The following is a 25,300-nucleotide window of genomic DNA, read 5'->3' as shown; positions in this document are numbered from 1 at the left end:
TTCTCCCGGGACACCAGGAAATTGGAGGTAGATCTATTTCAAAACCCCCTTACTGACGCTACATTAAGTAAGTTTACTGTAGGCCACACACTATGAATATTGCCAGCTCATCACGGGTAACATGACCTCCCATTTACACCACATTTAGTCTTGCTACCACGTTTGATTTTCCCAGAACACCACGAAAAGATGAGTCTAAGGCTTGTAACATCCACGACATATAAACAACAACCTGGAGACAAATTGACTTCTACAGAGAGGTTTTCTACCAAGCCACCTCTTTATGATGTCGAAATACACACTGTTTCTTGTAATGGAACGGTTATTAGATAGAGAAACCAACCATTTCGTAAATGTGCTGCAGTGAAAAATTTGACCTTTAGTTAAGTACATATATAGACTATATATATAAGCACACTGAAGCTTGTTGCATTAATTATTCATTCACGATATGCCCGCAATATTATGGCACGAAAATTGTACGTCAGTGGTGTTTTTGCCGCCAGTCTTCATAAAATGGTCTCATGCAAAATAAGAATTATTTTCTGGAGAAAAAAAAAGACAGCAGGGTGAGTAAAGCAAACAAAGGTTGGCCACATGAATCAGGATACCAGTTACAGCTGTTTTGTTTAGTGTGCTCTTCTGGCTCCAGTTTGATAAGGAGAAAAAACTGGGCCCTTAATCACAATAACGCACTTACACCAGAACTGTACGTAACCGCAGGGTGGGGTTCTTATGTAAACGTAGTCCACTTAGTGGATGGTTCATTTCAGCTACCGCCAATTAACTGGAGCTGTACCAGCTACAGAGAGACTGACTGGGGCCGCCTGTCTCCCCTCTCGGCTATATCTGCACCCAATTAGCGGTGGCCGAAATGGACACTTACGAAATGGACTCTGGGCGGACACTTACAGAATATCCCCCCTCCCGTCAACCAGATATCAGCCAATCATGATTTTGGACACATCATTAGCAAAAGCCACCTGGCCAATAGAAAGAAGCACTTGGGAAATGAAGACTCTAAATTCAGTGTGGTGCAATGCAAGAAAATTCACCACGATTCACCTAGTGCAAGTGTGATACAGTGAGAAGAAAGTGCTTCCACCAAGCGCCGGGCGGCTGAAGCGCTGCCCCGTTCACTGACACAGTGACTGTAAACGGCGTTACTGTAAAGGCCACCGCTGTTCTCTTGCGCCGGCGCAAGACAAGGAAGCGTCCGCGTATCCCGCTGCGATCCGGATACCTTCGGTCGGTTGAAGTCCTGTGGGTCGCCAGGACGGGGCCTTCTCTGTGGCAGCGTTGCTCGGAATTCGCCGCGCCGCTGCTTCTTCGGGCCGCTGATGGTGAAACCCGATATACGCTCACGTCGCTCGCCTTCGCTAAAGATTTGCTGCTGTGCTGCTGGTCGCTCTCCGTCACTTTTGTCCTTGGATGAACGCGTTTTCTGCGCGTTTGTGTACTCGCTGCTTTCTCTCTCTTTTTTTTTGTTGGTTGATCGCTTTCTTCTAAGTTTATGCACTGCTCTTGAGACCACAGAGAGCATAGCGGAGAATCGGGCTGGTGGATGCATATCTTGGAGATGGCCAGTCTTTCCAGCTCACTTACTTCTGAGATTTCTTCACGTTCATTTTTTGGCTTCGCTCGCGGTCCCGCGTTTCGTTCTGTATGAATTGGGTTATGGCGAGTCGGTAATTCATATTTGAACTTGCACGCAGTGCAGGTAAGAGATGCGAAATGAATGGGCGCAAGAAGTGGCGCCGTGTTTTCTGCCCGTTTAATTTTTTGCTTCTATCTTCTATAGGCAAGTTTCAATATGCATTTCGCCTTTTCTTCGTAAGACTTTTACAATCACTTTTCTTTTTCTTCATTGTTGTCGTTGTCGTGTTCTTCGTTGTCGCTGTATGCACTGTAGTTACTGTTATTGTTGCAGTAAGAAAAATATCGGCGGATCCGACGCATATTTGGCCACAGTGAATAAGGGAAGCTTTGTTCGATGTTTAGAATTAAAATTCGTTACTTCACTTCTTCTTGGTTTCTATGCAGCTCAATGTTCCAGGCTCGATGCCTTCTCTGGTCCCACTTTGTTTTCTCAACTTTTTTTCCACGAACTCCACTGCTTCCGTGGCCAAATTCGTCACCATTTTTTTTTACTATTGCTCTTGTCTATCTCTTCACTTCTTGTCTCTTCGGCTTGTCTATTTGGGTCCATACTCATTCGGAAGGACTGACCAACACTGTTCACATATAGCCAATGAAATATGGAGAAAACCAATGAGATATTACTCATAGAGCATGCTTGCTAGGAACCATGCAATGCGGACGTTTCCGCGGCGTTTAGAAGTGGCATCATGAAATTATAGCAATGATCAAAGCATAGGAAGAAATTGCACCTGCGCAGCCGCATAATTTCTTCCGGGATAGTTATATTATGTCTCGCGCTTCCGGAACAACGCATGAGCAAACAGCGTGTTCGTAAATAGACATCACACGTGCGTGATAACGTTGTCACTTGTGTCGGCGCAAGTTGACAAAGCAAAAGCCTAATTGAAGCGCTGCCTGCTGGGCCAGCAAAATTACTTGACAAATGAGAATATAGTCAAACAACAACAACAATGACGACGACGACGACGACGACAACGACAACAACCATGAAGCAACTATATTTTATTTTATTTATTGAATCATATTACCACCCGATTTGTGGCCTATCCCCCACAGTGGGTTTGTGCCATTAACTGAGGCTTCATCACCATCATCATCATATCGCTGTGTTCTTTCACACGGTTGCACCAAGGTGTCCTCCAGTCGCTTCCTGCGCGAACTGATAAGTATCTCTAAGTCATAAAATAAGCTTCCTATAGTATTTATCACTTTAGTCTGTGGTGGCGCCACTTCGCGACATGACTTCTCGCGTCTAGCGTGTTTTATATGCCGCATGACGTTTTGAACGTGCACCTATTTAAAGTCCGCTCTAAAGGACGAACGTTGAGTGCTTATTACCATGTGAAATTTTGTCACTTCGCCTTTAAATATCTTTAGAAGTACATCAAACCAAGGCGGGTGTTCACAAATTTCCAGCAAGTTAGCCAGTATCGTTAATCTTCCAGAGCTTTGCAGGTACGCATTTGCCCCAGATATTTCCCACATATGAAAACCCCCGGAAGACACACTATAACGAAGCGCACCACTACGGGTTCATGAAAGTACAAGAAGACGTTTTAAGTCTCCCGCTGCCGCTCGTAATACACTGTCTTCGAAGTGTTTTTTGGTCCGAAAGCTTTCAGCACGTGGGTCGAATGAGGAAGAACACTACGGACCCGGACACATTACCCCTCTTCTCGCTGCTTTTACAAGTAGCCGCATCCTTAATAAACTTCCAGCACGCACCTTCCTAGCCCCCCGTGTTTCGCGGCTTCTTCGCAAAACGAATTCGGTGCCTCCGAAGTTTGCAGGCGGTGGGGACTGAAGGAGGACGCCTAGAGCAAAACAACAAAGGAAGCGGACGTGAAACTTTCACCAACCTCTGAATCACTGTTCTTCGCCGAGGCGGTGCATACGCATGCCCGTGAACAGGGTTGTAGATGTATCTGCGTGCGTCGGCTGGTGAGGGACGCAGCCTTGGTTCGGATGCAAATGACCACCGCGCGAGTCAGGTCGCCTCGCCTGCTGGAGAGGGGTCGATGGCCGCCTTACGCACGCTTCAGCAGCGCCTTGGCGTCGCCCCAAGGCGGGTCTGCTGTGGGGCTGTGGTCTCGGTAGCCACGATGGTTGGAAGCACTCGCCAAGCTAGCTCGCAGGAACGCTTTGTCGACATACGTACCTACCTTGACTGACGGAAGCGTTGAATGAAAAGCTATGCTATATATTAAAGCAGCATCTAGGATCTGACATGTCCAAGCACACGCGAAAAAAAGAAAAATGACATGCGCAGGAACCAGTGTATGCCCTTTCTTTTTCCTTTTTCGTGTGGGCGTGAATGTGTCACATAAAAGTGCGCTGCTTGAATAGCATGGCTGACCAGCTAGCCCACCAGTATCTATTAAGAAGAGCCATACCTTTTGCTACCGCTTCGCGACTTTGTGCCGTTTTTGTGTATATCTCAATGTGGTCAAGGCGTTTATGTATCGCAGGAAGACAATGGAGAACAAAAGCCCACAGCTTAACTAAACATGCGAGAAATTCCGTCTTGCGCTGTAGTGATACTCTGCCAGATATATTTTCGGGCGGTACTTTAGAATGCTCCTGCGCGAAGTCAAGAAAAGAAGCACTCCAGAGTGTTTTGACAAAACACCGACCATGAGTGTGTCATGGCTTGGCAGAAAGCATTTTACCCAATTTAGCCTCATAGTTAGGCTACTCGTTTTTGTGCTTTGATGGTCGTGACACCAATAAACTTGGAACGACTAAAATCACAGGACAATTCTATATCACCTCCAAACATATCTGTAAACAGAAAGTTTTGTAGGGGAAGCTTTGCCCTGTGACCTGCACCAAAACAGCAAACTCAGATATGTCGAAGCGAGACAGCAAGGCATGAAACACGGCTTGTACTAAAAAAGATCCTCATGCCCTGCTGATACGCTCGTTCTAACCCTCTTAAATTGCTGCGCAAGCCAGTTTGATAGACGCCCTCAATCAGCCGCTAATGGAGCCGCTTAGCAGATGAATGTTTCGGAGGTGTGTCTCCGTGCCCGCCTAAGGCTCCGGGCGCAGTGCCATGGCCGATTTTCTTTCGTCCTGTTATGGTACTGTATAAGCTGCAAGAGATCGTAGATTAACGAACTAACTGTATTAACGAACTATAATAACGAACCCTTTAATTCAGCTTCTCTTACTGGACAAACGAACGTTTTCAAAGCTACGCCTTTTAACACTACCGTGTCTGCGCATAGTGCAGCTCAAGACGACGCTGCCGGCTACGGTTGATCCATTTAGAGGACAGACTTTCATAAGGTGATCGACAGTGGCTCAACAAGGAAGGTCGCCGCTTCGAAGATTTCTAGAAGTGTCGAAATGTCTTCGCCCTGACGAAGAGAAAGTCCCTTGACGCCGTTTCGACAATACTTATTCGACCATTCTCCACACTTCAAAGCTCCATCGACCAGTGAAATTTTCTCTTGTTTCCAAACTTTCATAAGAAGCATTGAGAATAGGCAGAGGTAGTGACTGAACTGCTTTAGTTTACCTGCCGTGATCGTTTTCCCACTTTCCTATCTTGACTGTAAGATAACCTGCATTCTTTGGAGGCTTGTAACCTTTTAATTATCACTATGAACGCAAAAACGAATGCATGTAATCCTATGCACCACTGATCCCTGTTTATCTTGCTCTTCTCCTTCGTCGAGCACTCAAACAAATATTGTGGGTGCAATAATTTTTTTTCCTATATACGACATATGTAAAATCCATTCTATCGTTTAATCAATCATTCAATCAATCAATGTAAGTTAGAGTCAATCCTTACAGCGGTTAAACCCTTCCTGGTCCAGTGATTCCAGTACGAAGAAATCGCTTAGCATATATATCTGTACGGAAAAGATTTAAAGCCGAACGTACACTCTTATAAATCAGAGTATCAGTCTCTCTAGCTGCGCAATTTGCGAGGGCTCAATGCTGAACATCTTTGGTTCTCCCCTGAAATGCAAGAAAAGTCCCTGCGTTGACGCATGCTGAGATCGGGTGTCGGAGCTGCATCTTAGGGGTCTGTCTCTCTAATATGGAGTGTAAAGTGCCCTTGGCAAGGCAAGAAAACAAACCCTGAAAAATTAGTGCCCACTCCATGCACAAACGTCAGTGAAATTTAGAGCGTTTAAAGTGTGCAAGCTCGTCACAGCATAGTAAATTTTTGGCAGACAGCTGTCGAATACCACAAAAAACGTGCTCGAGAATTATGTTGATATTTCTTGTTTTCTCGTTTAGTCCCACAGTTCTACTGAGCAACGCCTGCTACAGTGCGTGAGCATTTAGTGATTCTTCCTTTGCAAATTGAAAAGTTCTGTTAAAGCAGGATGCATGTATTTATTTGTGTTTTTGTGTGTGCCGCTAGTAATGCACTTTAATCATAAATTTGCTGCCGCTTAACTTGTAATTATTTTTTTCGTTTATTTGTACTTGTTTTATTTGATGTATTGCCTTGACCGTAAATGTGTTTGTATTTATTTAATGCGTCATTTTATGCCATTACCCCCCCCCCCCCTCTTTTGTAATACCAACAGAAGAGAGTCTTTACGGGGTACACTGAATTAAATAAAACCATAAAATAATTTTTCTTCGCCCCCAAAAATATATTTTCGTCAGGAAATGTCAAGTCTTGAATAACATATGCTTCGCCTATCCTGCATAAGCCACCCGCCGTGGTTGCTCAGTGGCTATGGTGTTGGGCTGCTGAGCACGAGGTCGCGAGATCGAATCCCGGCCACGGCGGCCGCATTTCGATGGGGGCGAAATGCGAAAACACTCGTGTACTTAGATTTAGGTGCACGTTAAAAAACCCCAGGTGGTCAAAATTTCCGGAGTCCTCCACTACGGCGTGCCTCATAATCAGAAAGTGGTTTTGGCAAGTAAAACCCCAAATATTATTAAATATTATTATCCAGCATAAGCCGAAAGCTAAGAGCGTTCTTCTGGCGAAACCTGAACGAGCGAGAGCTAAAGACACGCGACTGGCGAAACCATTCGCAACACACTAAACAACAACAACATAAACAACAAACATTAAGTGCCTTTTTCACGCTTTCGGGTCGAGGTTATCGATGGGCCCTAAACATCGATCCTGACCCGGTTTTCTGCATGGTGGGGGCCACGGCGGTAGCGGGGTCTTAAGAAAAAGATGGGAAATTGAACCGAAAGTAGGCGCCTTAATTAGCGTATTTACCGCGCCAAGCGCTCACCCTCTCCCGTCCCGGCGGAATTCTGCAGACGCCGCGCAAAGCCATCTGTACGCCTGGAGGTGCAAGATACCTAAAGGAGGTGATGCGACAACCATCACGTGACCCCTAAGTTTAATCGGTGTCTCGCAGCAGCCCAAGGTCATGCTCTCGTCTCCCCGATGTACGACGCCTGCTACGGGGACTGCCGGCGATATCGATTTCACCCCCTTTCCCCAATCTCCGCACCACTCTCTCTCTTTTTTTGATCACCGATCTATGCTGTTGCCCGTCGCCTGGCTCAGTAGCAGTTGGCGTTGTCGTAACACAGCGTGGCTTATTTAGGAGACGAAAACAAGTTTGCGCAAATTTTTTCGTTAGTGCAGCTGCCAGGATGGCTCGTTGATTACTACTTTGCGCTGATCAGCACCAAGTCTCGCGGGGGGGGGGGGGGGGGGCAGCATTTTCACGGCGGCACAATGCAAAAAAAAAGAAAAAGACACACTCGTGTACTTAGATTTAAGTGCATGTTAAAGAACCCCAACTGATCAGAATAATTCCCGACTCCCACACTACGACCTCCTTCATCATGAGATCGCAATGTTTGAAATAAAATTTCTAATATAATTAAAATAAGTCTTAGCACAGCTGCCTTTGCGACCTCACAACTTTCCTTTTTTACAATTTCGCTGCGTATTATATGGGTAATAATATTAATGCTTCTGGATCACGTGCCCTCATACACATAATCTAGGAGCACATGATCTGGCTGCGCTATGTTAGCACTGTGCTCGTCTAAAGTGAAGCCAATGTTGCGCCATTGTGGCCCAACATTGGCCTCGTTGGCCCAGCATTGTGACCCAACATACTGTCTGCAATGACCGTATTTCGAGGTCGCAAGTTAAGAACTGAGGCTGGGGCTCATAGCACTTCTCGTTCGTGAGCTAATGCCTGTATTTGCTTCTTACCACTTCGTATACAGCTGAGTACCGCTCAAAATTATCGCTGGAGCTGCCCTCGTTCCAGTGCGGAGCCAGTGCAAATGAGAAAGCGAGCCTGGTGCCATTATTATTATTACGGGCAATTGGCAACCCTAGTATAGATATGCGTTCATTCCACTTTCACGGAAAGATACGGACGCAGTTGTTGTATTTGCTTACTTAATGAAAATATATAAACAGGAAGATGCTACCAATGTTGAACTGTTTGCAACACCTCTACGATCAGCTTGAAAAGAAAGGAAAGAGAAACGGTGTGGCGTTTTAACGGCAAACGCTAGAGAAATGCGTTAACATTACGTTGCGTGTATTCCAGATCGATTCATGGTTTAAGCCGCGTTCACCACATTGCAAAGTGTTGTTCAGGAGCGCTCACAACACACGTGATCCTCATCCGGGAGCAAAGTTGAACAGGCAGTGCTCCGCAGGAGAGAACCGTTAGTAGCGCTATATATATATATATATATATATATATATATATATATATATATATATATATATATATATATATATATATATATATATATATATATGTATATATATATATAGTTATCTCACTGTGTTTTGTCACAATTGAGTACTCTATGTGCCAACTACCCTTTGCAGTTTCCCCATGAAGAGATTTCCGTAACAGGTGTTAATGTTACGACATCTTAGGAGCCACGTGGATTGAATGCACAATGCCTAAATGACTAAGCCGGAGCAACCCGGAAGCGGACCAGTGCCCGGAGGTGACCAGTGTCAAAGGCTCAAAGTCCCGACCGACTGCCCCGAAAATTCATTGTGCTTCGAATTTCGAAAACAAGACTCGTATAGAGGCAAGGGGAACAACCGAATACGAGCAATTTGCTGAGACGTGAACGAAGACCTCCTAGTGCTTAGCGTGCTTTTTTTAAGCCTTCACATCGTGAGTGCGCTAGTTCGAGGCTTAGAGATTACGCAAATGCGACAGCCTCTGCGGAAGAAGAGTGCGATTGAGTTTTGAAGGTTAATCCCATCATCGCTGAGTGATTGACCGGAAAATCCGTGATGCAAATTCTTAAGCGAGGGTCACTTGCCCGCTGCGCTGCGAGAATTATGGTAAAAAATAAAATAAGAATAACGATACCTTACATATTGGCTGTCAGCGTTACACGTAGAGATGTCCCGAGTTCAACAGGTACAGAAGCGAGTGAAAAATCATAAAGCTAGTAGAGAGGGAGAAAAAAACTCTCTGCCACAGCCACGGGCCCGCAAGGAGCTGCGGAGTGTCAGATTAGATATGAACATTACTGAAATGTTTCATTGAGCTTTCGATTGATCATTCGCTGCAATGCCGCGAAGAAACACAGCGTCTATGAGGGTGTCACCGTATGTGGGGTCAGGGTCTTTATATACCACAAAATTTTCAAACATCGCCTGTTGTCATATAGCCTAGTTCTTGTCCTTGAGCTGAATTTTTTTAAGAGGCGCACGTTACTAGCAAGAGGAATCGAAACACACATTAAACTAATTAAGAGAGAAGATACTACTAAAATTATTACACTAATCAACAAATTACATTACGGCACATATGGTAATTTACGAATTGTCCATTGCCGGTGAGTTTTCAAGACGTACCCTCTTGAAATGGATCTCCAGGGTTACAACAGTTACTAGTTATTTTTTTACCAAAGTGTGGGATGAAATAGGTGGGTGTTCCAGTTACTTTTGCGTTTCAGTGCATACCAGAGCGTTCTCTCTTTTTTTTTAAGTGGAACAACAGCGCATTTTTATGGCAGGTTCGATGGCGTATATCTCCGAACTGGTGTCATTCTCGAAATTATTTTCACGCGGATACGCCTTGCAAGCTCAGAAAAAAATATGGAGTTTCATCTGCCAAAAGCTCTTTTTGATTATGAGGCACGGCGTAGTGGAGGACGCCAGAAATTTCGACCACCTCAGGTTCTTCAACGTGCACCTAAATCCAAGTACACGGGTGTTTTCGCATTGCACCCCCATCAAAATGTGGCCACCGTGGCCGGGATTCGATCCTCCGACTTCGTGCTCAGCAGCCCAACACCATAGCCACTGAGCAACCACGGCGGATTGCAAGATCAGAAGCTCTTATTCATAAATTGCAGTATGTGCCGTAATTTAATTGATTAGGAAGGTTATTAGTGTATTATTTTAATTATTTGAATATGTGTTTTGAGTAACGTTGGCCTCTGTCAATACTTCAGCTGAATGACTAGAAATTTGATATCTGCAACAGGGGATTTTATAAAAAATTCTAGAAATCTTAAAAACTATCACTGCCCAAAGTCGATGGCTTCGGAATAATTTAGAGCATAGCAAGTCAAGCTTAACTTAATGCACATCTGAGAGTGAAGGGATAAAAATCCCTTTCGTGGACAGTAAAGAAAAGGGAAGGTTTTCGATGTTTAAGTCCATATTTCCCGCTTTGTAGATACCATTCAACGCGCCAGGAGCTCCGTATAGGTTTCGAAATAATTTCGCGCCTCTTTTTTTTTTTCTGGTATGCAGGCAGGACATCACTCGAGGAAAATTGAGGATGCATTTCTGCCACAAAGCACATGTCGTGAGAGGGTGAGCTTCACCAATTCATCGCGTTCCCATCACATCCCCCCTCCCGAGTCTCCAGAAGTGAAATGTAACGCACCGCATTACGTAGAGCTTCGCAGATGACATCGGAACACACATTCACGTGACCGCAAGATGAATAATAATAATAATATTTGGGGTTTTACGTGCCAAAACCACTTTCTGATTATGAGGCACGCCGTAGTGGAGGACTCCGGAAATTTTGACCACCTGGGGTTCTTTAACGTGCGCCTAAATCTAAGCACACGGGTGTTTTCGCATTTCGCCCCCATCGAAATGCGGCCGCCGTGGCCGGGATTCGATCCCGCGACCTCGTGCTCAGCAGCCCAACACCATAGCCACTGAGCAACCACGGCGGGTGCAAGATGAATGGTGATGGAACGTTCGTTGATCCCGACACTCACCAAGCCGCTAGCAACACACACTTCCTAATCACACCACTTGAAGCAAAGAAAGAAAAAATGGCTGTGGCTGAGCTAAGGTTAAGCCCAGGATGCGAAGCATACTAGCCTTTACTTTAACGCGACAGCGTTAAGGAGCTCGTCTCGCAGAAAAGCCAGTGTCGTCGGCGTCGGCTCAGGCGTGCGGCGCTTGCTCAGGCGCACATTTCGTTGTCGCGCCGAACGCTGCGTTGTTCGACGCTCACCGCGTCCGATGCGGGGCGCGTAGTCGCTGCGCCGTAGCAAAGCCACCTAGAAACAGTCTCTGTAGAACGCCGCAACCTTCGCTTCTCATTCCAACGAGCAGCTCTGTCTCCAGGAGGCATCTCACCTCGTGAGTGTCTAGCACAGGCAAGCGCAGCTGCTTATATACCGCCGCGACGCCGCGAGCGACGGCGCGAGTTGGAGCCCCGTTTCTCCTCTGTCGTGACGTCACGGTGTCACGTGGTCAGCCTTGAAGGTGACGGCGCGAGTTGTAGCCCCGTTTCTCCTCTGTCGTGACGTCACGGTGTCACGTGGTATTGAAGGCGACACCGCCGCGCCTGAGGAGCTGGGTTGAGCTCTAGTAATATGCTTCGCATACAAAAAAACTTCGGGCATGGATGTTACCTGGTGTTTTGATGCCCCTGATGTGCTGCAGGCTCGTTTATAGCTGCTCGCTCTTGTGCAACTTACGTATTTGTATGGGAAAGTATTACATGAATGTTTATTTGAGTAGCTCACCGTTTTTTTTTTGTTTTTGCAGGACGACGACTCTCAGGGATCATGCTTCGTTCGTGTTTTGCTCTTGCCAGGTAAATGAATTAGGGAAGTACAATAAGCTTGTACATTAAGCTTCTTCATGTTATCATCAAATGAAAATAGGGGTTAGTAAATGTTTTTGGTAGAGGTGGGCGAACATGATTTCTTCTCGAACACGAATCGAATACAAGATAGTCAGACGGCAGACGCATATGTGCATTTATAAGAGGAGTGTTTATTTGGTATCGTTAGGTACCACGGCTGTTCAGACTAGCGCAAAAAGGGAAAGAGAACTAACTACCAAACACAATGGATATCGTTTAGACACAAGATCACTTTTTGCTAATAATGAATCACACGAATAGTGTCTTACCATTTTTAGACCATTTCTGCAAGCAAGCTTTCCAACAGTGACTGCTGTATGTCTCGCCTTTCTAAAACGCTAAATAAATTGAAGTTGCAGTAAAAGAAAACAAAAGAAGCTGCTTAAGGGGTTGTGCGGCTTAAATGAACGTAAAAGAGTCTATTACAAGGAATATATTGCCGGTAGTAAAAACCGTAGTAGTAAACACACATGGTAGTAGTAAACCATGGTAGTAGTAAACCATAAAAATGCTGCGTGACTGGCACGTCAAAACAATAAATGACAAACCACAACCAAAACTTGCAGGTTGCCGTTTGGCGTTCCACCGCGAAATTGAAAACAAAGCTCGCACTCCCCAATATATTTCGGCATTGTTTCGAAAGCATTTATGCTTGTTTCTTGCACCTGATAATTTGCGAAACTTTCTATAGCAGGCAGAGAACAGTAATCGTACAGTCGGTTGTAACGAAACCATCTCGCTAGTTTCGAATATTAAAAGAATAGTTCCTTTTTGAATACGAATGCGAATTGTAAGTGCGTATTGTTATATTCGCGCTCACAACTTCTAATATTCGTACACTTGCAGTTTCAGGTGTAGTTGTACGTACTTGTTATTGGCGTGGCAGGGCGCGAAACAATAAGAAAGAACAGGACGGGACAAAGCTTTTATCGTTATTCTGCGTCCTATTACAGGAACTGAAACAATTTGAGCTCGAAAGATTGAGCAGACGCGTCCAAAGAAAATACCTATTTGCCGCAATTCAGTCATTGTTGAGGATGAATGACGCTAACACATCAAAAAGCTTGGCTGGCGCACTGCAGGCGATCAAGTGAAGACTGCTTATGATGTTGATCAGTGATCTGCATGAGAAAAATAGTGAAGTACTAGTGGCATTTCTAGTGAATTGCTAGCCTGCTTCTACTGCTGTCTGCGTGGTGTTACTGTACGTTTGTTTACGCAATTACAACTGTTATGCTACTTCTGATGATACTACTAATAACAATAATAAGATTATTAATAATAACAATAGCGATGCGTCTTTTCTCAAAATAAATTAGCTGAACGCAGTTCTTAATGCGTCCCGCATCATTTTCTTTTTCTATTTTTTTCCCAGGGCAGCCCAAACCATTACTAGCGGTTTGACATTCACCCTGGAAGCAAACGTTGAACGAGCACATGGCTATATAGGCGTAGGTTTACGAGGCACAAAGTGCTTTTGAAAGCTATCATAGCTTTGTAAAACAGTCTGCGTATGTTTCAACATTAAGGGACGCATAATGTGGGCTCTCGGCCAGATACCAGTTTAACGTAAGCTTGGCAAGAGTACATTGCAGGATAAGTGTAACTTGAAAAGTGACCAGAAGGACACTGCATGGTCGGAGTGCCTGTAATTCGTAATTCCATAAAGCTGCGATGGTTCTGGAATTGCTCTGTATAGCTGGATCATATACATGGTAAAAACTTAAATACAAACTTAGGAGCCTAACTTTAACCACGGTTACAAACGCAGGTGAACCTGGAGAGGTAACAACGCCCAGTCATTTGAATCTTGTTGACGTTTCAATTTGCACTGGTTATGCGTACATGAAAAATTTACGTGCATGCTGTAGATGAGGCTGGTGAGAGTGCAGATTTCATCGTATTTGTCGCCGCGATGTAATTGTGTGTGCATTTTGTAACTCTTAAATATATTTCATACTCAACGAGTGTTCTGTTTCACTCCGTCCTTCTTTATGTCAACCTGTAGGAATTTGAACAGAAGTCGCGAACAAAGCAGTTCAGCTGAACTTTCAGTGCCATTTTAGTGTGCGGTGAAATTCGTACACCCCGGAAAAGACGAACACGAGATTGCAAAGAATCACGTTCTATAGGGCATTCCTCTCCCACAATAGCAGTAGGAAGATGTTCACAGTTCAAAGAGATAACCTTTTGGCGTGAGAATGTCCGGGATCTTCTGATCTTTAGTTAGCCCACTTGGCACGTATTTTGTACCAAGTTTCAGTACTGCTGCCTGGAGACGCCTACACACCATGATATTCTGAAAGTGTACAGGCATTACAGCTCTCCTCCTGCAGCTTTTGCAACCTCGCCTCGGTGCACATGTGTTTGACCTTTCGTAACAACCCACGATTCCGAACTACATCAAATGCCCAGTTCTTTTTACTTGGCTGACCTTTCTTTGACGAGATTGTCGTCGTACGTTTTGAGTCAGCGCGTCAATGTGGACTTCAATAAGATGACTACAGATCTTCGAAGTGGTTGTAGAAAATGAAATATCTTTTCCCAGCGAGAAACCCATGTGAAACTCCAGTTTGTGCTTTTCTTCGTTTGATAACTTTTATTTTTAATTCTCAACGTTGCTATTCTGACTAAAGTCTTCGACATTTCCTTCTTTGAAAATATTGAGCCGTCTGCGCTGCTTTGGTACCAAGCTGCACGAAAAGCCTTCGCTATACGTCCAGTAAAAATAAGCTTCAGATAAGTTTACATTAATTAGTCAGTATAGGTAAATGCTCACTCACTTCGCGATTACTATTAGCTTGGACCATCTTGTATTACAAAATAACGTATCTAGCCTATCTAGATGTTTCCTCTGTTTTTACTCAGACCGACCCGGAAATAACAGAATATTTGTAAGCCTCCAGGCCTTGAAGAAGATTAATTTGAACAGCCTGCTGGATCGCTAAGACTTCCTATAACCCGGTCCACCTTCTCATAAACTTGTCCTTTCGGTTACATAATGGTAACATGCTTTTTACACGAAACTCGGCTGGATGTGCAATTAGTTTGAGCTGTTGTGCGCTCCCATAGACTCCATAGATATCCCATAGAAATTTAGTATTTGTGCCACGTTAGGCACAGAAAATATTAGAGGCAGTGGCCTCGTTTTCGAAAAGCAATCGCACCCACGCTACCCACCTAAAATGTGAATGAGCCACGTGCCATTGATTTCTGTACCTTTCAGGCATGAAAACGGGTTGTCGAGATGGATTGCCTAAGAGGACAGTAGGGGAGGGAATAAGGAGTCGGGGAGAATGTCGTTTCCTCTCTGCCGACTATGGCATCCAGATAATAAGGCGTCTTCGTAGAACGCCACCATGACATAGCGCGGATAGCGCTGGGACGTTGAGCAAGAAAATGGAGCGAAAAGACTGCGGCTGACACAATTGCAGCCTCTTAAGTAGGCGTGCTGGCTTGCAGGGCAGCAATGAGAGGGTGTGGCATTGTCATCGTAGCAGACTGTATGGAGTAGCAGTACGAAAGTAACGACCAGTGGGTAAGCTATTTATTCGGCACAAATAAACTAAATTCGTAATTGATTCATTTATTTAGTTGTTTCCGATACCTCAAGAGCCCCTGAAGGGGTTTTGCGTAGTAATAGTTGGTTTAAATCATGCTGAAGTTGCAGATCGGATAAGAATGCTATAGTTAAATGATGGCTCGAGGTCTGTTTTGAGAAGCGGCAAACTAGAATGGAAATAGGGTTAAGAAATGCTCACAATTCAAGCCTGCTGGGGTGAGCCACTGTAAGCGATCCTTTATTTTACCAACGCAAGTGTTGCCGTCATTGTATGAGCGCTCAGGCCGCATTTGCAAACCAGGTGAACTCGTGAAAGCTGCAATTTTAACATCAAATGAGCCTACATTTCCGCGGTTACAGTGGACAATAACAACTTCAGACTTTGCCCGACTTCACGTAATTCAAGAAGAAAGGACAAAAAAATTTGAGGGCACCTAAGCACGTCTTATTAGTTGTGCGTGCCTAACATTAATGTCCAATTGAACGACTCTTAGTGGTCCTTTGAGTTATGCACTCATCGCGGACAAACGAGCGCGTTGAGACGCTTGGCGCGTTTTCATTTGGCCTTACCGAGGCGCAATTAGAACGCAAGCGAGTGCTCACACGCGAAAGAAACGCGCCGATAACGCAAGCTTCCGAGAGTGAGAAGGAGGGTGACGTGGCGTCGCAGCAATGCCCTTTCCCCTCGCGCAATAACTCGGCATCAGGTGTTCCCTTTCTCAGCCACTCTGCTTCGTTGAGGCCCGAGCGAGTAAGCGCGAGGCATGCCTGTGACGTGGCGTCGCAGCCTATGGGAAGTTTCGCTGCTGCAGACACGGCCCGTTTTTTTTCACCCAAGAGGGCAATTTGACACTTTCGCATCAAAAATTGCTTTTGCAGTTATATTCTCGTAGGGAGCAAGAAGTTAAGTGCTTCGGGCGTTAACCTGGGCATACTCAATCCTCGAAAGACATTAACCTCTTGGACATTTGATTGTACCGCCATGTCCTTAGTCCCGCGTATTCCCGCACGACGTGACGCAGGTGTGTACTTAGCTACACGTACATACGTGGCAGTAAGTTGCAACGTTTATGCAGGGTAATTTACGTGCAAGAACAGGGGCGGAATGATGTAGTGTGTTCTGTAGCACTTGGAGCTTCAATATCGCCTCTTTTGAACAGTATTTAAAGAGAATTTCTTCTTTTATATAAAGGAAGGAATCCTGCTTTTTTTGGATGGCTTAGAAGACTTTACGGCGACTCATACATCGATATCGCGATGCAGTGGCCGTTGTTCCATAGCGTAAATAAAAAGTACGTGTTGAAACTTTCAACAAAAGAAAGCTGAGCATGTTGGTAGGGTTTGATGCTATGGTGGAGCAGGGCTGCATAATGAGTGTTTGTAATATCGTCCACACTAGTCGATTTCTCTCTGCTTGATAGCGAGCTCGCCTTTTCGTATCACGGTGATACGGTTTCAAAAAATATGAACCAGGCGTTCCTCTTTAATGTTTTAGGATTGTTCAGTCATTCCTGGTACTACCTGTAAAGTAAAATTGTAAGCGTAGCAGGCGCTATAAAAAATTCCCAGGAGGCCTCAGCTATCGCCTAAGAGATGCGAAGGTGAAAGCCTTGTGAAGCCTACTGAAATTCACCTCGATCCACCTTAACCATCCCTAATCCACCTTATATCAACCTAATCTGTTTTAATCCTCCTTCATGCCCCTTGATCCACCTTAATTCAATAAGTAATCAATCGTTCAATAAATTTGCTAGTAAATAATCATCGATTATACACGGCTGGACATGCTTTAGTTCGCTTCTGGCCTTCCTTGGCTCATGTGATATTTTCTGTACCTCACAACGCAACCTTGAAACAGAGATCTAAGGCATTAACCATAAAAATTTCAAATCTACTTCGTGATACGGTGTGGTTGAAAATGTTGGTTTTCTAGGGACAAATTCACAAATTATTTCAATGTCATATGTGTATCGCATGGACACTCGATGCGAGCTCACGCCGTCGCCGCCTTCCTTGCCACCGTCGTTCGGTCACGCGCGCGAGGAAGGCAATAAGAGACGCCAGCGACGTGCATGGCTAACATGGCATTCAGCTCTAAAAAAGGCAGTTTCGCTGAAAGGCACACTGCCTTGAGATCTATAGCAAGGCTTATGCAGTGGCGCTGACGTTTTTAGCATTGCATCGAACGACACCTTCCTGACAAGTAGGTGTTGCAGTGGCGCTGCAGGTGTCGTACCTCAATAAATCACGAGATGATACTGATTCAAAAACAGTCGGTGTTTCTCAGCACCCAAAGAAATAATTAGATAGATCTAACTTCGAGTCTACCACGGCCCGTTCCATTCAGACCAGTGCATGCACCATGGCGTGGCGTTCGGACACAGCTGCTCAGCGGGAAGGCTAGCTTGCGTGGGCACGACGTACATGCCGGCAGCGAAAGCAACCACGCTTCCCTAGCTGGCTCCGACAGAACCGATAGGGTGGAGCATGACGGTGCGAACCCCCATTGGCTTCGTCGGTTTTGCAGCCAAACTTTCTATACTCACTCTGTTGCAGACATTCGGTGTAACGCTGTGGAAGCTACGCAGAAAGTTCGGTCCCGACAGTTTGATCGCTCCGCGCTTTTCCATCGTGTGCTTCACTGCGCGCTCCGAGCATGCGCACGAGGTGGCAGAAATTGGAAGACGATTGGAGGCATCCGTTTTACAGCCAGAGTTACGCGCGGCAAAAAAAGAAGAAAGAAAAGTAGCAGTTTTTTAGCATGAGAGAGAAAGTGGAATAATTCGCACACTTATTGTATGCTTGTGGGGATCGTTTTCATGTTTTACGGAATTTGTAAAGACCACCTGTGGCAGCTAGCACAATACTTGTCCTTGAACTGGATTGTTCGAAAAGCGGCGGACAATACTAGCTCGGTAAATCGAAAAGCCTATTTAACTAGTCAACGAAAAATCAATAATTAAATTCCTAATTAATTACTGTACGGCACATCTTGCATCTCACGAATTGTAGCCAGTGAGTTTGCAAGACGTATCCACTTGGAATAAACTTGCAGGATGACTCCAGTTTCCAGGTAATATTTCCCAAAGTGTGGGATGAAATACATCGGCGTTCCAGTTACTTCGGTGCTTGACTGCGTAAAAGCACGTTTTCTTAAAAAAAATGGAGCTCGAAAACACTGCATTTTTACGGTCAGTGTGACGGCGCATATCTTCAGACTAGTGTCATTGTCGAAATTCATTCTAAATGAATACACCTTGCAAACTCCCCATCTACAGTTCGTTAATTGCAATAGGTTGAGTGGCATAATTAATTAAGAAGGTGATCATTAAAATTTTGTTAACTAGATGAACATTTGTCTCGATTTCTCGTGCAAGTAATAATGTCCGCTAGTCTGAATGGTCCTGCTTAAGGACTAGAATTGTGTTATCTGAAGCAGGTGGACGTTTTAAAATTCTGTAAAGCCCAAAAATGATGACCCTTTATAGAAGACAATATCGGCGCAAAGATACAGCAGAAAGCTTTTAGAATGGCGGAGCGAGTGCCACGTGGGCGGTACAATAAGTACGCATTCGCTGCTGAGCATTTCATCTGACAACACAGCACTAGACGAAAGAACCGACGCGTAGTACAAATGAAACCAGCGTGAATGATGAAACGTATTAACAACTAAATGAATAAATGTTGAAATAAGAAAAAGAAATACATGATAAAATAAACTCGGAGAAAGCCCCAGAGCCTAGGCATTAAAATGAATTCAGAAAGCCTGCAGAAGCTTTGTACGAGGAAGAGCAATGGGCAGCAAAACAATAGGCAACGTTTGGCGTGGCTGCTATCGTACGCAACCTGTAGTAGTAACGTTTATTTGTACACCACAAGAAGCGCTACAAAAGAAGGCAGGCCTGTCGATGTATGCTGAGACGACACAGCTAATCAGACAGCCGAAAGAGCTCGCGATCCCATGACGACGCCAACAGTTCATCGACTGCTGCAATGTGCTCGGTAATGGCGGCAACGTATCTCAAGGTTCCGCGCAGTTACGTGCCCTTAGTGATGTGCGTGCATTCGTGGGCATGTGACGTCACTAAGGAAGTGACGTCATACGTGTGGGCAGCCATCCTGCCACTCCTGTGGCGAGACACTCCAACTACAGGAGGCAAAACATTGACGCGACGACAACGAGGCGTCATCTGGCTGACCGGTACCGCCCGCTCTTTGTCCGAGACAGCCGAGCCTCATTGCCTGGATTCCCTGCAGTATGTGCTTCCAGTTCATCCCTCCTGATTGTTGACTGCTGCACGCTAATCGAATTCGTTAGCCGGCCTTGCGAGCGAAAATAATCCGCCGCCAATAAGTCTGCAGGACTGATGTGATTACTGCGTGATGTCTGCCGCGTCTGCTCGGAACAGCAATCTCGCTAGCCTTTGCCATGCGAGGTAACGTTTGATAGCAGCGTAGACGCCGTGACAGCGTATGCTAGCCTGCTAGTCCTGACAATAACATTTAGCGAGACCGCCGTCAAATGCTCGAAACTAGGCTTACTAATTCTGTCCACTTGTAGATGTAGAGCCCTATTTGCACAGAAACCCTCTGGTGACTGGCCAAAGATACAGAATCATATATATATATATATATATATATATATATATATATATATATATATATATATATATATATATATATATATATATATATATACAGAGAGAAAGAGATAGAGAGAGGGAGCATGTAAAATGAGAAATGAGTTAAGCCCGAGTTGAAATATCTATACTGTAGAATCACCAGAACGCACACTTGGGGAGTATACCTCTTAGTGAAAATGAAAATTCAGAACACAAAAAAAACGATAGGAAGCTTAAATTATATTTGGCGAAAATGTAAAGATATTGAGTTCGGAAATTGACAACTGAATTGCCTCCGAACCTTAAATGAAGTCTTGAATCGCGGAGAAAAGCTTTAACTCTCTCTGCCCATAGGTCGGTGGGCCCAAAGACAGCAAGTCCGGGATTCTTAAATCTAATTCTATAGGACGGAGCCGTTTCGTTGTGAGTGTTTCTGGCAATTGAGAAATAATTTACCGGAAGTCATACAAAAAGAATATACCGATCCAAAGAACGTGTCAGATTCTATGTGACGCGAAGCTTTAGTAAAGTGGGTATCAAAAGTGTACAAGTAATGTGGATGCGAACAATTGAGCTTGCTTTCATGTTATGCAGCGTGCAACCTCGCGAAATGTTTAAGGACCACAAAAAGTCGCACCCTCAGCTTCGGGCAATCACTTTTTTAATTGTATGTGCTAAACTAACCAGTGAGCCGAGGAAGCCGCCAAGCGCCAACAACCCTTGGCCGAAACCTGGGCGGGATCCAGGCCCACCACACGAAATCGCGGGGCACTGAATAAAGTTATGTGAATGAATGAACCGCCCGAAATCTGTGCCCAATTGCAAACCCCAAATGTATGAAACGTCTTCGCATCGATGCGATGAGGACGAAGGTGATGCGTGATGCTTGTTGAGGAAGGAATGGTGATGACAGGTGCATGTACACAGAACTACGACACATATCAAGCTACAATAACAATTCCGTACCTCGTGTGAGACTGTACCACATGGCCATCGTGGAGGCCCAGCAGGATAAGCGCATACCCATTGATGCGTAACAAATGTCTAGATCAAAGAAATTCAAGTAAATCAAAGAATGCGATGATTATAACGAGCTATTCTTTGAGGACGGCGGTGTGCTTTTAAGAGGTGTCCATAAGCCAACATTACGTGTTGGGGATTTATATCGTGATTGATTTTAAGACGGAAGCCTTATATACCCCATGAAGCGAAAAATCAGGCGTCCAACGTTAACATCGGATGGAAAGAAAGATCAGGTGACCAAGTGATGACGTCAGGTTCCCGGCGCTGGACCTGCTGCGGCTCGCACTGCGATATTCCACGCCGCGATGCACACGTGAAGAACCAACCTGGCCAACTCCCAAAATTGGATTGAAGCAGATTAAATTAGATGAAAGAGAATTAAAGGGGAATTAGGTGGAATAAAGCAGATTAAGGATGGTGCAAATTAGAGTAGGGAGGAATAATGTGGATAAAGTCGGGTCAAGGGCCAGTTTTAATTTAAGGTGATAACGTAGACAAGTTATCATGCTCTAGAATTTAAATCACGTAAGGAGACTTACCTGACTGTGAACTTTATTAATTGTTATGTAAAGACGTAAAAGGACGCCACTGATCCTTTGTCCTTTCTTAGTCCTCTGTTTTTTTTTATTTTTCATTTCAGCTGTTACAATTCCGCTTAGCAGAAAACGAACTAGCTCAGATAAAAACTATTCTGACGTTACTCGCACCACTCTGGCAGTCAGCGTATGTGATTTATAGAAGGTTGTTTGCTGTAGCATTAAGAAGGACATACAGACTTGTTATGCATATCCATAAAAAAACCCGCCAAATATATTCACGATTCGCGCTTACCTATCTACGTGAATGCTAGACTCAGCAAGGCGCCAAGCTACTGCCTCCAAACGGAGCTTGTCGGGAGCCGGTCTATAATTACGAAAAGAAACGGTAGTACGTACACCAACTATCTAGCGAACCAGACGCCTTGCAATTAAGAAATCTGGACCGTCCGTCCCGGTGAGCGGGCGACGCAGTGGCGCCGTCCGGAACAATGCAAGGACACTGCTGGCATCACTCTCCGGGACCACCGCAATACCGAACGGCCTGTCGACCATCAATCTCGATGATTTCTTCACGCGGCACCAGAGTAGTGGTGCTGTGTACGTGCCGTGACTCACGTCCAAAGCTGCAGTCGGCCACGCTGGTCAGGGCGCGTTTCGGCAGGCCTGATCAGTACCAGTGGGCGCCGGCTGGAGCGGTTCAATATGGAACGCCAAGAGCGATGGTTTCTGCGGCAGTGTAAAGGGACGGCCATTATTCGGTGCACCGCCACTGCGAACGGCGAAAACGCCCGCGGCAAGTAATGCGTTGGGTCAAGGCCGCGAACCCTGTCACGTGCACGTATGAGGTGTCAGTGTTGCCGAGCACTTTATCGCTGAGCTGTTCGGCTATAGACAACAAAACACACACACAGAAAAAAAAAAGAAACAACCTTCAGAACATACGAGGCCCCCACCCACTTTCATTTGCCATGTATTTATTCCTCTTGAGTACCGTATTCTTCCTCTTAAGTACCGTATCTGTGCATAAATAACGCGACCACAAGTGTAATGGGTTGGTAAAGCTTTGGTCTCTCCGAAAAAGAAAGAAAAAGAAATGTTTTACACTTACGCGTGTCCCGAACCCGAATATAACACGATGGTCGTTGGGAGGCTGGAAGTTCAGAAAAAAAAAAGAAACTGGCGTTATGTTCGTGCAATACGGTAATTGTTTTGGCAGTGTCAGAAAGTCGGACAACTCTCGTCTCCGGCTTTTCCGCGTTTCATTGTCACACGAATGTACGGAACCTATGCCAACAAATAGGAACAAACACGCACAACACACACACACAGTACAGCGAATATTTAGTGTCAAAATGACTAAATCAATTGCGAATCATCTTATATTGATGGTTGCACGATGCGAAAAAGTTCGAAGCGCCGTGGTTTGCGAGTGCAGTTATCAGAGAGGAAAAGAATCCTTGTTTACTATATCCCAGAATTGATGTTCGTTGCTTCTTTGTTCAGCAACATCAAGACTTCTTCGAGACAACACTTACTGACGCAGCTTTTGAGATATGTAGCAATAAAATGGGGGTAATATGCTAACTGAAAACCTTATCTTAACACCAAGTTGACGAAGCCCACGGATTTCAGTCATGGTCTCTTTATTATATAGTTCCAACTGCGGAGTGTGAATATTGTAAAATGAAACATGTTTATGAGAGTGCACTTTTATTAGAGACAGATGTTATCCTAGACTCCTTCTAAAGTGACCTTTAGATGCGTGTAGTAGTCCATTTTTCTTAAGCTTTCGAAGATGTCAGTCATAGCACACTTCGTAACAAACTTTGTCACTGTGGCTTTCGAAAAAGTTTTAATATCCTTCAAGTAACCTACCTTCCCGCAAACAACAAGTGCGACTAGACATCTTGAAATCTCAATTTAATAAAATTAGCTAAGGTGTACCTCAGCCCTTCTTCGGATATTTGCTCTTTAGCATATATGTAAGCGACTTAGTAAATACTTACAGAAGTACAACATTTATCCTACTTGCCGGCAATGCTACTTGCGCTACAAGCTAGATTTGTAAGAGCCGACAGGTGACAATTTTACCCAGATTCTAATCTGTCGGCTCTTACAAATCGAGCTAATGATGTACTTGAGCAGTTAGATAAGTTCACTTCAGCAAACTCACCATCCATGAATGTTGCGAAAACACAAGTTGGGATATTCTCCAGCAAGAACAAAAATATTGCACTTTTTGCTTACAAACCTTATTCTTGGCTCTTTTAGCATTGAATTTGTACTTTTAGTTAAGAGTCTTAGAGCTTTGTTGCACGAAAACATGTATTTAAATGACCCTGTTTTGAAGGTTTGTTCTGAATTGTCACCAACAGTTGGAGTTATATCCAGGCTGCGAGTTTTTTTCCCGTCACACATAAAGCGACTAGTTTATAACTATGTTCCTTTCTACGTTATCCTGCTGTCACATTGTGTGGGGCGCAACTGTAACTGCGAAAATGACAAAAATTTACACATTGCAGAAATAAGCAGGACGAGTAAACGTAAATGTCCGGTATGACTCGCACACTACGCCCAATTTTGATGATCTCAAATTGCTACCTGTTTTTCATTTGTATAAATCCATTCTTCTCAACCGCTATAACGTAGACGTTAATGTAATGGCCAATCTATCCCCCAGCTCACAAATTTAACTACACGAACAAATACACCGAATACACGCGCAAGAGTAAACGGAAAATTTGCATTCCCAAGGAGCATCTATGGCCAACAAATCAGAAGGCGTAGGTTAGCAAGTATACTCAACAGTTTTTATTGAGAAATGAAAATTTCTTCACGTTTTATTTGAACATGCTTTTTATTCGGGATTTCAGTTTTATGGAGAGATTCTTTTTCTTCCGTGATTTTTGTACTGTAAGTGTGTGATTGAAGTCCACCAATACTAACGCGTGGAGCTGTTCTTGGGCTCAGAAATAAATAAATAAAAAGGAAAAGGAAATGAACATATTAACTCAGAAACTTCGCTTGTAGGTAGACTGCAACCAACCGCTGTCCTTATTTTGTATCCTGCTGCCTGTGTGTTTTAAACCGGGTGTTGGCCTCAGTCAAGCCTTCTGTTGGTATGCGTCGACACCCCTCAGCATTGTTGTACTATTTAGTGCTAGATGTTTAAATAAAGCTGTAAAATGCGCCAGCGTAACGCTGCCGGCCCTGCATAGTGAAACTTGAGCGTACAAGAAACTTCAATATTTGGGAATTCAAGTACCAAAGAAAGAAAAAGCGAAAAAGTATACAGACTGACTGAAGCCATCCCAGATATTACATCGATTTATGCACCAGATCTTCATAATCAGCTCAACTGCCCCAACGCCTTGCCAAGACTGTAGTTTAACGTTTAAAGATGAACGCAAACAAACAGTATTCCAAATCATACAAACACAGGCTTCAATATTTTTATCGACATTCGCTGCGCTAACACGCCTGAAAATGGCAAAACTAACTTAGGCTCTATTATCTGCAAAACACCTCAGTCGGACCGTGGTTCTGCCCGAGATCCAAAGATGAGGATCTTACCATTCACTTTCGCCTCTAATAACGAAAACCTCTATGCCAAAAACTAGAAGAGGGAGGGGCGGAGGGGAAGAGAGTGTGGCTTGATTGTTTTTTCGAGTCACAACAATACGATGTTGAAATGAATGAAGCAACGAAATCATCGGGGAACTTAGCTATTGTGTTAATTGATTTTTAGAAAAAAGATAAGCTGAAAGGAAACTAAAGTGGGCCGAGGAACACGATATGTTCATGTCGTATTATCGGATATGA

The 25,300-nt window shown here is 44.4% G+C and overlaps 2 protein-coding genes across 2 annotated transcripts in view; one reads left to right on the top strand and one right to left on the bottom strand.

Annotated features, from left to right (window-relative positions):
* Positions 1-25,300, bottom strand: part of B9d2 (B9 domain-containing protein 2) — a 969,675-nt gene that overhangs the window by 875,437 nt on the left and 68,938 nt on the right. The window contains exons 2-3 of the mRNA XM_070527020.1: positions 22,587-22,628; positions 22,094-22,204 (exon numbers count right to left, since the gene is read on the bottom strand). The gene's annotated coding sequence lies outside the window, so the exon portion shown is untranslated. The remainder of the gene's footprint in view (positions 1-22,093; positions 22,205-22,586; positions 22,629-25,300) is intronic.
* The window catches only part of LOC135921711 (uncharacterized), an 89,919-nt gene that overhangs the window by 16,711 nt on the left and 47,908 nt on the right, over positions 1-25,300 (top strand). Inside the window, exons 2-3 of the mRNA XM_070527632.1 lie at positions 10,370-10,432; positions 11,633-11,681. Of these exons, the coding sequence (XP_070383733.1) occupies positions 10,370-10,432; positions 11,633-11,681 (112 nt within the window). The remainder of the gene's footprint in view (positions 1-10,369; positions 10,433-11,632; positions 11,682-25,300) is intronic.

This window comes from Dermacentor albipictus, chromosome 10 (genome assembly GCF_038994185.2).
Source record: "Dermacentor albipictus isolate Rhodes 1998 colony chromosome 10, USDA_Dalb.pri_finalv2, whole genome shotgun sequence".
In the NCBI taxonomy this organism is placed as follows: Eukaryota; Metazoa; Arthropoda; class Arachnida; order Ixodida; family Ixodidae; genus Dermacentor; species Dermacentor albipictus.
Note: the sequence above shows the minus strand (reverse complement) of the source record. Positions and strands in the feature narration are given on the sequence as shown.